General features: G+C 39.2%; 1 protein-coding gene and 1 long non-coding RNA gene across 2 annotated transcripts; one reads left to right on the plus strand and one right to left on the minus strand.

The window, feature by feature from the left end:
* Positions 1–492: 492 nt before the first annotated feature.
* SRP9 (signal recognition particle 9) lies at positions 493–6,870 on the minus strand. Its single transcript, XM_034427927.2, has 3 exons — positions 6,634–6,870; positions 5,681–5,749; positions 493–1,077 (listed from the first exon to the last, which is right to left on the minus strand). Exons 1-3 carry the CDS (start codon positions 6,703–6,705, stop codon positions 958–960), a joined length of 261 nt encoding a protein of 86 aa, XP_034283818.1. The 5' UTR covers positions 6,706–6,870; the 3' UTR covers positions 493–957.
* A 22-nt stretch (positions 6,871–6,892) lies between these two features.
* On the plus strand, positions 6,893–14,568 carry LOC117671763 (uncharacterized). The gene is made up of 2 exons (XR_004592996.3): positions 6,893–7,116; positions 14,357–14,568. It is a non-coding gene; the product is annotated as an uncharacterized LOC117671763 (long non-coding RNA).
* The last annotated feature ends 991 nt before the right edge of the window (positions 14,569–15,559 follow it).

Genomic DNA, 15,559 nt, shown 5'->3' on the forward strand with positions numbered 1-15,559 from the left:
CACACCTCGGCCCATTTCTTCTGCAGCTGGCAAGGCTTTCCTGAAAGCCTCTGTAGCTGATTACAGAGCTCCAGATCAATCCGGAACTCTATTATCGGCTGCAGAGGCCTTCAGGAAAGCCTTGCTGGCCGAAGTTCCTGAAGGGCTCTGATAGCGAAAAAGAGGCTGGGGGTGACGTGCATAAATGAGGTGAGTCAGTGGATGACACCACTCTTCCCCCCCCCCCCGAAAATAAGACCTGGTGCCTTTTTTGGTGGCAAAAGATATAAGACAGGGTCTAATTTTCAGGGAAACATGGTATTTATTCATCAAACTTGTATGCTGCCCATCTCACCGACCGTGTCTTTGCCAGAATCTTAAATACAGTAGAAATAGCTGTTTTTAGCATTGGCTGTTAACCAACGGAACATGTATTTCAGTTTATATGGTTATGAAGCAAGAATCAGTTCTGAATCTTTAAGTCTAGACATTTGAATTGATTCGCAAGCATCCTTGTTTTTCCAGAACATTTTATCAGATGTTATTTGCCAACTAAATAATACATCAATATATAAAGATTATACATCGCTAATTTAACAGAACATAAAATTCCACAACCCCCTTTCTATATAACAGCATTCTTCAACCCACCAGAGTACTCCTTCCATTTTTAGGCAATGTCCTAAAGATTTAAGAAAGGAAGTTATAAATCTGACTGAGTATACTTTAACCTTTAAGAATTCCAGGAAAGAACATATATATATTTCCTCACTCAAATTGAAAGAAAAATAAATAGAAGCTTTCAATGAAAGCATATAGTCTACCAGCCACTCTGAAGTGGAGCCCCCAAATCCTTACAAAACTCAATTTTAATAGTCCACTTGATGCCATCGTGTGTCCATTCCAAATATGCCCAAATCCAACAGATACATTCCTCCTGTGATACGTGACTAGAACATTCATTTTATTTCCAGATATTCAGTCTGTTTCCATGGCAACACTGCGGGATTCTTTGGCTACCATCAGTCGCATTAATTGACTGTGGAATTTCTCAATTTTCTTTACATCTTGAGCCTGATCTGTCCTATAGAGTAGACACTGAAAGAAAAAAAGCACAGAGAAAAGACTAATCAGGATTTATCTGAACATATTTTTAAACACACACACACAGTCCTGCTATGCTACTTCATTGTGGCAGTGAGGGAATGTTTCTGGGAGGGATACACAAAGAATGCCAGGATTATGTTAAGACTACATTTTCCCAGCAGGATCACCCATGACATTAAGATCTTCCACACACCCCCACCCCCCGCTGCCCCAAAGAGGCACCTTTTTTGGGCAACAGCAATGTAGGAAGAACAGTAATGTAGGAAGAACAATTTAGCAAAGGCACCATTTCAATACTATGCTGGAAAAAGCAATGATAAAAGAACTCCTCTATTTTGTCAAAAATAAAAACCACCTGGATAAACAATAAAAAGTGATTTGATGATCCAGTGCTATGTGATAAGCTCTCAGGTTCAACTGCATTCAACATGCTAAATGAATAAAGCCAATCACTTTCTATAGTGTGGTCTTAAAAATATACCCAGCATTTTTAAGAACATCAGGATTCATTTTAAAACCTGAACTCAATGACTTGACAACCAGAGGAACTGTGGAATTAAATCTTATTGTACACCACCCAGAATCCCTCTGTGATGGAAATGGGTCTTAAATATGATAAACAAAATGAAATAAATAAGTTAATGTGAAAAGAAATTGTCAAGAACCAAGAAACAGAAGAAATAAAAATTGATATCACAATGACAGAAGCGAAGAAGCAAAGTTAAAGCCAAGAATATCAAAGATTTCAAGAACATATTTAACAATTTCAGAGAACTATTGTTTTAAAAAACAAGAAACCATATTACAAATGACATCTATAAAGATACTAAAGATTTAAACAGTAATGGAATAAATAAGAAAAGTCTTCCAAAAGATCCTCAAACTCAGGAGATTCCAATCTCAAACTGATATGCTCAAGGTTAATAGATGAGTAGTAACAGATTCAGAGAAGTCAAACATACAGAAGAAATACAGGAAGTCCTTGATTTACAACTGGTCACTTAACCATTTGAAGTTCTCACAGACATCAACCCCCCAAAAAAGCTATTTATGGCACAGTTCCAACATCATCTCCCCACATGATCACATTTTGAGCAGCCCACATTTACAGACGTTTGCAATGTCCAATGGTCATATGATTACGATTTTCAACAGTTTTGCTGGAAACCAGTATTTACTTCCTGTTTCCAGCAAAAACTGGTCCATAGCAAACCATGAACAACTGCAGCATTTGCTTAATGACTGCACAGTTTCCATAACAGCCACCATGAAAAAGATTGTAGAATTGGTTCTGGTCACATGGTGACCCACTTTCTGATTATCTCAATTTATAACTTTGATTGTCAAGCTCAAATTACGACTGTCAATTTGGGGATTACTGTGTACAGTACTGAAATTCTGTACATATTTAAGACAACCAAGAAATTTAAGAAGATATTCCCTGTTCACATGAATTCTTAGTACAACCAAATGAAATTAGATGAGCACACTGGTCATTACTAAATGAGAAGGCTACAGAAATGTGACAAGCAACAGAAGACAAATCAGTTCTAACTCAACTATACCAGCAAACCTGGAGACTGACACAACCCTATTGGAGCTTAGTCTAAATACCACAATCAAAGAAGACTTAACAGAATGTGCAAATTATCATACAATATCACATGTTAGCATTTTCTCACTTTCTCTGCAGATTATAGCCATAGAAATGTGGAATGATGAAGCTGGTTTTAGAAAAGAATAGACAGGAAGAATAGACATCATCGCTGATGCATTCTGGTTAACTGAAAAAGCCAAACAATACCAAAACTAAGTCAATATATGCTTTACTGATTATAGAAAGGCTTTCAATTATGTCAACCACGTTATGTTATGGAATGTCCTTAGGAAAATGAGAATCCAAAAACACCTCAACTTCTTCATACAAAGCCCATACTTTATATGACACAGGAAGGAAAGCCACAGTCTATACCAGTGATGGTGAACCTATGGCATGTGTGCTGGAAGTGGAAAGCAGAGCCATCTCTCCGGGCACACCAGCCGTTATCCGTTGCTCTTCAGGTTTCTAGCACACACAAGCGTGCCGGAGAACTGCTCTTCCGGTTTTGGCGCTCCCCAGCATGCATGTGCTCCCATTTCAGCACACGATGCCGAAAAGGTTTGCCAACACTGGTCTATACAGAATTAAAAACTTGTTTACAGTTGCAAAGGAATGAGACAAAGCTATATATTCTCTCCTTATTTATTCAACCTACATGTGGAAAATATATTGAGTGAGGCCGGACTGGAAGAAGATGAGTAACTAAAATTATAGGAAGAAATATCAATAACCTGCACTAATGCTGATGTCATTAGTCTGATAGATGTAAGTGATCTGGAAGTTCTACTAATAGAAGTCAATGAGCACAATGAAAAAATGGGCCTACAATTAAATATAAAGACCAAATGAATGATAACAGGGAGAGCAATCAGCCTTAGAATTGACAACAAAGTCAGTGATATGGTAGATAGCTTCTGCTTCTCAGAATCAATGATCAACAATAAAAGGGCCAGCTGTCAACAGAGTAGAATTTGGTAAGGTGGTTATGAAAATCTTGGAAAAGATATTCAGATGCCATGATCATAGTTCTCACTCAAGGCACAAATGACATTTGAACAAATTGTTCAAGTAATCATATTTTGCATACATTATGCAGACTGCTCTGTTCAGATGTACGTAACATTAGGGAAAAAAAGGGGGAGGAAATAACCAAGAGCAAGGTGAGTGCCCTTGATTACTACAGCAATAGGTGCACTGTTGGGAGACCTGAAGGGCCAGGCTGGAGTCAGATTAGAGGAGAGGTCAATCCATGTGATCACCTATAGATAACATTGATTATCTATCTATCCAATCTAACATTGGCACATAATCAAACATTTTTAAAAGTCTAAAACACATAACTTGCTCTTTATTCTCATATCATGAGGACATAAAACAGCTGTTGCAATATAGTTTTACAATGCAGATAAACTGCTATGACAGAAAGACCTAACAAAGGAGAAGCAGTGATTACGAGGACAAAATATATAAAAAGGAAGTGCAATTGCTCAGGATCAGATTATTTTGTTATAGTTATGTGATCCCCTTTTGCGAACTTCTGACAAGCAAAATCACTGGGAAAGCCAGATTCACTTAATAACTGTGTTACTATTTTAACTGCAGTGATTCACTTAACTACTATGGCAAGAAAGGTCGTAAAATGGGGCAACATTCACTTAATGTTTAACTTAGCAACAGAAATGTTGGGCTCAGTTCTGGTAGTAAATTGAGGACTATCTAATTAAAAATTGTTCTTTAGTGCAAAGTTTAAGCAGAATCAGCTACTTCTAATCAGGATATCTAAAAGACGAATGTTCTCAGCAGTTTAAAAATATATATGAAATATATACAAAGATTGCACTTCCCTAATAAGTAACAGAAAGGAACCTTAGAGGTCTTCTAGTCCAACCCACTGCTCAAGCCGGAGAACCTATATTATTTCAGACAAATGGATGTCCAATCTCTTCTTAAAAACCTCCAGCAATAGAACACCCACCGCTTCTGAAGGCAAGTCATTCCACTGACTGATTGTTTTGTTAGGAAATTTCTCATTATTTCTAGGCTGGCTCCTTCCTTGATTAGTTTCCATCCACTGCTTTTTGTTGTGTCTTCAAGTGCTTTGGAGAATATATTAACTCCCTCTTATTTGTGGCAGCCCCTTAGATATTGGGATACTACTATCATGTCACTCCTAATCCTTTTTATTAAACTGGACATACTCAATTCCTGCAACTGTTCATGTTTTAGACTCCAATCTTTTAATCATCTTTGTTGCTCTTCTATGGACTCTTTCTAGAATCTCAACATCTTTTTTATATGTTAATATGTTTATATGTTTGTTGGCTGAAGCACATCGCTGATTCATATTTAAGTAATTGTCCACTAGGACACCAAGATCCCTCTCAGGTTACTACTGTTGAGCCAGTTACCACCTATTTGATACCTGGCATTTGGCTTTTGTTGCCTAAGTGTAGAATCTTACACTGAATTTCATTTTGTTGGATAGGGCCCAATATTCAAGTCTGTCAAAATCCATCTAGATTTTGAGCCTATCTTCTGTGGTGTTGGCTATTCCCGCCAGCTTGGTGTTGTCTGAAAATTTGATGAGTTTCTCTTCTACCTCCTCATCTAAATAATTTATGAAGCTGTTGAAGAGTACTGGGCCTAAGACATTTGATTATGTGTGAAACAGTAGGTAAATGCTTTTTTATTTATATACTTATTTAAAAGATTTTTATGGCCGCGCACCATACATAACTCTGGGTATTAAGATTCTAAAAATTCACATTTATTCTGAGATACTGCTTTAGAATTTTAAAATGCCAAAGCACTAACTCTAAAAACACCGCATCTTATAAAAATGATTTGAATGCCTCTAAGTTTATACAACTGCTTCTTTGAGAAGTATTCAGTAAATCAGCTGATACATCAACCAATTTTTCTGTTAAAACAATATTGAAAATTTGGACTCTGAGAATTTAAAATTGTAAATCATATCACCTAGGTTTTACTTACAACAACATCATCTGTTACTTTAATACACAGATTCCCATCACAATGTCGGTACTTGAGTACAACTCGGACCTGAAATGACACAAAAAATCATTTTATAAAAAAATAAAATAGCATCAATGTACACTTCCACAAGTTAAAAAAAACACGGCTATTTACAAATCTGCTTTAACGCCAGTTACACACAGCATTTTAACCTTTAGCGCTTTTTCATCTGATGAGAGTTCCCAACCAAGGCACACTTGAAATGAACAAAACCAACAAATGGTTCTCCTTTACACAATACTGCATAACCATACAGGAGCTGGTTGCCTAGGAGGTTTTGTACAACTCTCTGCAACAGCTGCTACCAAAGAGAGTATGTTCATTCAATAGTGAAATATTGATATTCAAATACCCAAAACACTAGAAGTTCAGAAGACTTCCTATCTTTACTATAACATACATACATACCTACATACATTTATTTTCACTTTGTCAAGCATGTATTAGATAACAGATATAAGTATAAACATGATTATGAATGCATGAAATGGATACAAATAAAAGGGAACATTTTATACCAGAATAAAGAGTTACTTCCGAATTTAGTCCTGCCAGGAAACATGAGAGAGAGAGAGAGATGCGTACATTTGCAATACACTCAACTGTCACAAATTCAATACATGGCAAAAAAATAAATAAAAATAAAATCCAAACTTCTGATTAATATCTTTCCACTCTGAGCGAAATTAAAGCTTTTTTATAGTTGCCAACTACAGAAAAGCCAGCAATTATTGCTACTTCGGCACCACCAGAGTTGGAAAACTGGTCTAGTGGTTTACATTAAAATGGTAACAAATGCCCCCCCTCCCCACAAACCATGCAAGTCGAGACTCAAGACACCCACCAACCCCTCTTCCTTCTGCTCAACCTTTGAGCGAATTCCCGCCGACTTCTCCTCCACGCCCAAGTACCTTCAGTGGGTCGGACAAGTAGAGTTTCTCCGCGGCGCGAGTGAATTCCTCCCAGGTCTGGTAAAGCGGCATAGCTGGGTCCCTCGCGCTCGGACCGGGAACGTACAGCTCAGCACTCTGAACAAGAAGTAAGATGGCGTTTTTAGACGGCCCACATTCGAGCAAAGGGTTCTCCTATTGGGTAAACTCAAGAATTACCACTAATAGGGAGGCTTGTTATTGAAACGTGGCTCCCTCCCTTCAATCTCCGCCTCTTCCTGCCGCACGAGCGGGAGAGAAAAATTCTACAACAGTGTTAAAGAGGTAAAAGGAGCGCCGTCTTCCGGAGTTTAGCGGTCACGGAGCAGAGCACAGCGCCCCCACGTGGTGCAGAGAGGGGAAAAAAAAAAAGCTCAGTCGCTGCCGGAGATCTGGGTCTCAAGGGCCGATGTGACAGAGAAGTCAAGGCGATCACCGGTGGCAGCTCTGGCCAATCAGAAGAAGGTAAATGTAAGAAAGCGAAGGTTTCCCTTCTTGCCTTGTCAAGATTTCGCTGTGCAATATTTCGAGATGTATTTCAACGTTAGGCAGCTTTGCAGCTCTTAATCCATATCATGCGTTTTTTAGTTCAGAGAAGGAAAAGGAAAGCTGTAATTTAAAATAACGCTAAATATTGAAGACTGCTATCGAATCTCTGCTCAGTTTTCTCTTCTGCAGACTAAATGTGACCAGCTGCCTTATCAGCTTGGTAGCCGTGTTCTAAATTGGCTCCAAGTCAGGGGTGAAATCCAGCAGGTTCTGACAGGTTCTGGAGAACCAGTAGCGGAAATTTTGAGTAGTTCGGAGAACCGGCAAATACCACCTCTGGCTGGCCTCAGACTGGGGTGGCAGGATCCTTCCCCTGCCACGCCCACTAAGCCATACCCACAGAACCAGTAGTAACAAAATTTGGATTTCATCACTGCTCTTCTTCTTCTTCTTCTTCTTCTTCTTCTTCTTCTTCTTCTTCTTCTTCTTCTTCTTCTTCTTCTTCTTCTTCTTCTTCTTCTTCTTCTTCTTCTTCTTCTTCTTCTTCTTCTTCATTATTATTATTATTATTCATTAAATATGAAACAGTCAACTGAACATTCAAAAAATGCATCACAAATACCATTGACTGGTGCTAATGATTGATTGATACGGGTTGCTGCCAGCATCCTAGGTATCAACCAAATACCTTCTTAAGATGTACGATGTTCCAAGTAGCACAGTTTTTCGCAGTTCCGCTGGTGTTATTGCAGGAAGCTGCAATTCGTTGATGTATCTTATAAAATTCTTGGACATAGTACCAAGTCTCCCGATGACAATGGGTATCACTGTTACATGTTTCATCCATAGCCGTGTAGTTTCAATGGCCAGGTCACGATATTTCATAATTTTTTCCAGTTCTTTTTCTTCGACTCTGGCATCTCCTGGTACCAATAAATTGTCAATAAATTGTACATTTCGATTTTCGACAACTGTGATATCTGGCATGTTGTGTTCTAAGTGACAAATATAATATAATATAATATAATATAATATAATATAATTAATATAATATAATATAATATAATATAATATAATATAATATAATATAATATAATTAATATAATATAATTAATATAATATAATAATTAATATAATATAATATAATATAATAATATATAATATAATATTATAATATAATATAATATAATATAATATAATATTATAATATAATATAATATAATATAATATAATATAATATAATATAATATAATATAATATAATAATATAATATAATATAATATAATATAATATAATATAATATAATATAATAATTAATATAATATAATATAATATTATAATATAATATAATAATATAATAATATAATAATATAATATAATATAATATAATATAATAATATATTATTGTTATTATTATTGTTGTTACTACTAGTACTGCTACTATTATTATTATTTATTGTTTGTTTATTTATTTATTTATTTATTTCATTATATTTCTATACCACCCTTCTCCCGAAGGACTCAAGGCGGTGAACAGCCATAATAAAACAATATACAAGACAAGTTTAAAAACCATATTAAAATAATTCAATTTTGGCCGAATTTAAAATTCCCATTCTAAAACCCTTATAAAACCATATTAAAAACCCATATTTAAAACCCGATTAAAATTATTGTCCCATCAGACCGGCTTGTTGGAATAACAGGGTCTTCAGCGCACAATGGAAGGCACGGAAGTCGAGGATCCTTCGTATGTCTGGGGGCTATTCGTTCCATAGGGCAGGAGCCCGCACAGAGAAGGCTCTCCCCCTGGGAGTCGCCAGTCGACATTGTTTGGCCGACGGCACCCTGAGGAGGCCCTGTCTGTGGGAGCGTATCGGTCGGTGGGAGGCTGTCAGTGGCAGCAGGCGGTCCTGTAAGTATCCAGGCCCTAAACCATGGAGCGCTTTAAAGGTGGTAACCAACACCTTTGTGGTGCTTAGAACAGAATATGGTATTCCAAGTGGGTTCTGACCAAGGCAAAAAAGAGTGGGATAATTATTTCCTACTTTCTACTTTCTCCAATTTCTTGCTAATACATCCCCAAATAGCATTTGCTATTTAGAAGCTACATCACATTGTTGGCTTAGATATTCAGTCTGTGATTGGTTGGAACATCCAGATCTTCTCATATGTGGGTAGTCCTTGCTTACTGACCACTCATTCAGCAACTTCTTGAAGTTACAGTGATGCTGAATGGAGTGGTACTTGCAACTGCTCCTCAAAATTCTGGCCATCACATCACCCCCATTGTCATATGACCGTGATCTGGGTGCTTGGCAAACAGCTTGCACTTAGGATGGTTGTAGTGCCACATGGTCACTTGATCACCATTTACGACCTTCCTTGCTGACTTCCCATAAGTCAAAGGGGAAACCAGCAGGGAAGGTCGCAAGTTACTCCAGTAATTTCCATGGCTTGCATAAGCCTTGTGTTGCACCTCCCCCACCCCCCATGGCAGCCCCATCCTCCTTACATAGGATTCCTGCTGCTTCCTGGTGAAAGACCCATGTGTGTTCTGCTTATGATGGTAACCAGAATTGCCATGATTGCTGCTATGCAATGCAGTCATGTGATGCCATGAACCTGAAGAAAGTTAACACCCACCCCTCTTAGAAGAATGAAATATTCTAGGAAATATTAAAAAGGCAGAATATTATATGAGATGAGAAAAGGAGAAACATGTTTTTAAAGACAAAGCAGCTCCCTGCAACTCCCCATCCCCCCCTTCAGTTCCAGAGTGATGGGATTAAGACATGGCCCTCAGGAGATGATAGGATTAGCCCTCTACCCATTTAACAGCAGGGCTCACTGCATTGCGAAATCACCTAGGGACATTACATCAGCCCACAGTTCAACCAGTTTAACATCCAGCTGCCTGCAATTACTGCAAGTTCAATTCTCACCAGGCTCAAGGTCGACTCAGCCTTCCATCCTTTCTAAGCTGGGCAAAATGAGGACCTGGTTTGTGGGGGCAATAAGCTGACTTTGTATAAAATATACAAAAGTATGAAGGCTATTGCTTAATGCATTGTAAGCCGCCCTGAGTCTCCGGAGAAGGGGCAGCATATAAAAATAAATAAAAAACAAACAAACAAACAAAAAAACCAGACAAACTCCTAGGATTTGCACATGACCCCTACAGCAACCAATGGTATACCTGCCCTTACACAGGAACAGGAAGCTCTAAGGCGGGCCCCAAGAGAGGGTATAAATCAGAGGTGGGTTTCAGCAGGTTCTGACCAGTTCTGGAGAACTGGTAGTGGAAAATTTGAGTAGTTCGGAGAACCGGTAGTAAAAATTCTGACTGGCCCCGCCCCATCTATTCTCTGCCTCCCAAGACCCAGCTGGTTGGGAGGAAATGGGGATTTTGCCGTAATCTTTCCCTGAAGTGGGGTGGGAATGGAGATTTTACAATATCCTCCTGTGTTAATAACACAAAATATAAACCATAGATCAAAGATTTATCATAATGCCTGTGTTGCCACCATTTCCAGCATAACTTATCCATTAACCCACAACCGAGCAACAGCGCTTCCACCCAATCAAAATACAGCTACGTCACCAGCCAATCAGAATACAACAACACTGTCGACTAATCAGAATACACCTTTGCCTCTTTTCATAGAAAAACGTCAGTTACGATCACACAGTTTGCCCATAAGCACCAAACCGAGAACTTCAGCCAGAAGATGACGAATGCGATTTCGTCGAAACGTCGCTACTACCCTTTTAAGGATATGTTTACAATTACACAGGAAGAAACCCGAAATATTAACTGTACACACATATATACCCGTGAAAACTTACATAAATATATATATATGTATGTATGTATGTATGTATGCATGTATGTATGTATGTACAGTCAGGTCCAGAAATATTGGGACATCGACACAATTCTAACATCTTTGGCTCTATACACCACCACAATGGAGTTGGAATGAAACAAACACAATGTGCGTTAACTGCAGACTGTCAGCTTTAATTTGAGGGTATGTACATCCAACTCAGGTGAACCGTGTAGGATTTACAGCAGTTTGTATATGTGCCTCCCGCTTGTTAAGGGACCAAAAGTAATGGGACAATTGGCTTCTCAGCTGTTCCATGGCCAGGTGTGTGATATTCCCTCATTACCCCAATTACAATGTGCAGATAAAAGGCCCAGAGTTCATTTCAAGTGTGCTATTTGCATTTGGAATCTGTTGCTGTCAACTCTCAAGATGAGATCCAAAGAGCTGTCACTATCAGTGAAGCAAGCCATCATTAGGCTGAAGAAACAAAACAAACCCATCAGAGAGATAGCAAGAACATTAGGCGTGGCCAAAACAACTGTTTGAAACATTCTCAAAAAGAAGGAATGCACCGGTGAGCTCAGCAACACCAAAAGACCTGGGAGACCACGGAAAACAAGTGTGGTGGATGACCGAAAAATTCTTTCCCTGGTGAAGAAAACACCCTTCACAACATTTGGCCAGATCAAGAACATTCTCCAGGAGGTAGGTGTATGTGTGTCGAAGTCAACAATCAAGAGAAGACTTCACCAGAGTGAATACAGAGGGTTCATTACAAGATGTAAACCATTGGTGAGCCTCAAAAACAGGAAGGCCAGATTAGAGTTTGCCAAACAACATCTAACAAAGCCTTCACAGTTCTGGAACAAGATCCTATGGACAGATGAGACCAAGATCAACTTGTACCAGAGTGATGGGAAGAGAAGAGTATGGAGAAGGAAAGGAATTGCTCATGATCCTAAGCATACCACCTCATCAGTGAAGCATGGTGGTGGTAGTGTCATGGCGTGGGCATGTATGGCTGCCAATGGAACTGGTTCTCTTGTATTTATTGATGATGTGACTGCTGACAAAAGCAGCAGGATGAATTCTGAAGTGTTTCGGGCAATATTATCTGATCACATTCAGCCAAATGCTGCAGAACTCATTGGACGGCGCTTCACAGTGCAGATGGACAATGACCCAAAGCATACTGCAAAAGCAACCAAAGAGTTTTTGAAGGGACAGAAGTGGAATGTTATGCAATGGCCAAGTCAATCACCTGACCTGAATCCCATTGAGCATGCATTTCACTTGCTGAAGACAAAACTGAAGGGAAAATGCCCCAAGAACAAGCAGGAACTGAAGACAGTTGCAGTAGAGGCCTGACAGAGCATCACCAGGGATGAAACCCAGTCTCTGGTGATGTCTATGCGTTCCAGACTTCAGGCTGTGATTGACTGCAAAGGATTTGCAACCAAGTATTAAGAAGGGAAAGTTTGATTTATGATTATTATTCTGTCCCATTACTTTTGGTCCCTTAACAAGTGGGAGGCACATATGCAAACTGCTGTAAGTCCTACACAGTTCACCTGAGTTGGATGTACATACCCTCAAATTAAAGCTGACAGTCTGCAGTTAACACACATTGTGTTTGTTTCATTCCAACTCCATTGTGGTGGTGTACAGAGCCAAAGATGTTAGAATTGTGTCGATGTCCCAATATTTCTGGACCTGACTGTATATATGTATATGTATATATATCCTCCATGTGGTCAGCTACTCAGAATCACACATGCTTGGTGGTTCTGCTTTACCATTAAACCATCCTTCCAAGCAGTCTCCATGTTCCCAGTGTCTTTCTTCCTGCTTGGAACTTAACCCAGATGGACATTTCTTACAACAAACCACATTGCTTAGTGATGGCAATCCTAGTCCAATTGCCATCATAATCTGAAGACTACCTGTACAATTGCCAAGACAGGTCTCTCCAGTCCTTGCGCCTTCGATTTTCTTTTTATCCCCAGATGTAGCATTTTACATTTCTTTCTTAGATTTCATCCTGTTGTATCAACCAGCTGTTGAAGCCTAGTTAGATCTTTTGGGACCTTCTCTTTCTCTTTCAAAATGTTAGCCTCTCCTAGTTTTGTGTCATTCATTCATTCATTCATTCATTCATTCATTCATTCATTCATTTATTATATTTATATACCGCCCTTCTCCCGAAGGACTCAGGGCAGTGAACAGCCAAGATCAAATACATAAATATAAAAGTTAAAAACAATTTAAAACCAGATTAAATGCTTTGGCCCACAATTAAAAACATCCCATTAAAATCCAATTTAAAATTTTAAACCGTTAAAATTAGGCTAGCCCGGCTTGCTGGAATAACAAAGTCTTCAGGGCACGGTGGAAGGTGCACAAGTCCGGGATCCTCCGTACCTCCGGGGGCAGCTTGTTCCAGAGGGCAGGAGCCCCCATTGAGAAGGCTCTCCCCTGGGGGGTCGCGAATCGACATTGTCTGACCGACGGCACCCTGAGGAGGCCTGCCCTGTGGGAGCATACTGGCCGGTGGGAGGCTGTCGGTAGCAGAAGGCAGTCCTGTAAGTACCCAGGTCCTAAGCCATGGAGCGCTTTAAAGATGTTAATCAACACCTTGAATTGCATCCAGAAGACCACTGGGAGCCAATGCAGCTCACGCAGGAGAGGTGTTACATGGGAGTGCCCTGCCGCTCCCATAATCACCCGCGCGGCTGCATTTTGGATCAGCTGGAGCCTCCGGATGCTCTTCAAGGGGAGCCCATTGTAGAGAGCATGCAGTAGTCCAGTCGGGAAGTGATAGGGCATGAGTGACCATGTGCAGGGAGTCCCAATCCAGAAAGGGACGCAACTGGCAGATCAGGCGAACCTGATAAAAAGTCCCCCTGGCCACAGCCGTCATATGCTCTTCTAAAGACAGCCGCGCGTCCAAGAGGACACCCAAGTTGCTAACCCTCTCCGTGGGGACCAATGACTCGCCCCCAATAGCCAGTGATGGCACCATTGCTGGCTATTTGCAAGTTTGATAGTCATCCTGTCAATCATTTCATCCAGGACATTAATAAAGGCACTGACAGAGTTCCACGAAATGGCATTAATAATTTCCCTCTAAGCTGAATACATATACCTTTATTACACATAATGTATTAACCTTGTATTTAGTGTAACATTTTAAACATCTCTAATCTATTAAAATATTCTTTTCAGCAATTAATTTATCCAGCTGATCAGATAAACTGGCATTGCTGAAAAATATAAATTTATTAAAACTGCATTTTCACATACAATGTCCTATCCTGTCTACCATGCAAATACATCAATATGCTATCACATACTAATGTATCAAATAATAATCTCCTTCCTAGGGCAAGCTCAGGTGCACATATTCAGAAATGGGAAGGAACCTAAAACAAGAAACATCACTCAGAAAATGCACAAGAGGTGTTACAAATGTTTCAACTCAGTCTTGGGAAAGGAGAAGAGAAGAGGAAAATCTTTAGAAACTTCATTTTGTGCTTGTTTAGCAGATTTTCAGTTCTGTTCATATATTTTACAAAATAAAGTAACATTCCTCTAACCCTTGTGTTGTCTTGTTTCCTGATCTGGCCTATCTCAAAGGGCTAACACATTGGTTTCTCTCCCCACAAAGGAGGTGGAGAGGAAGGGCTAATCTCCCTAGTCACACAGTTCAACATTACAGTGCCAGGAGATGGTACAATAGAATATATGTCCTTCTTATCATTTTTTCCCTTTTATTTCCTGGTAAAACATGCAGGTTACGGGAACTGCTGGAATTGGTGAGAGAATGCCAGGCTTCAGTTGTTGTTTTTTAAAAGTATTTTTGGATACCCTGTTTCCCCGAAAATAAGACATCCCCTGATAATAAGCCCAATCGGGCTTTTGAGCGCATGCGCTAAAATAAGCCTCCCCCTGAAAATAAGCCCTCCCCAAAAATATTTAAATGCAGAGCTGGAAATCAGGAAAGACGGCAAGAGGAGCCTCATCTTGCTCCATGCACCCCAAAATAATAAGACCTCCCCGAAAATAAGGCCAAGCACTTATTTTGGGGTTCAAAAAAAAATATAAGACAGGGTCTTATTTTCGGGGAAACAAGGTAGTTATCGCTTTATGTTATTATTTCGTTTTTATAATGTTATTGTATTTTAATGCTTTTACTATCAAAGAGAATGTAAACTATTCACATTCCTGTTGGATGGGAGTGGCATATAGGCCCCAGGAAAGTAATAAATAAATTTGTCAATAAAAACAGATGTTGATTGAAGTATTCACAGAGGCTATTTTATTTGTTTTTCCAAGAAATAAAAAGCATAATCTCAGCAATTAATTTGATAAATGGAACCATCAGGGAATTTTAAAGACGCTGTAGACCACCAGTGAATCTTTACAAGAGAGGGCAAAGCTGGGGCAGGGCTGGGTGTGAATAGTTGAAAAAATCTAACTGCCTGTGGAAAGGCCACTAACCCTGTATTTAAAAATAGGACTAAAGCTCTGGATAGAGCAGTGGCTCAGAAGGTCAATTTAAATTAAGAAAGATTTGGATTTTGCCA

The sequence above is a fragment of the Pantherophis guttatus genome, chromosome 1 (assembly GCF_059756535.1).
Source record: "Pantherophis guttatus breed Tessera chromosome 1, ASM5975653v1, whole genome shotgun sequence".
In the NCBI taxonomy this organism is placed as follows: domain Eukaryota; kingdom Metazoa; phylum Chordata; class Lepidosauria; order Squamata; family Colubridae; genus Pantherophis; species Pantherophis guttatus.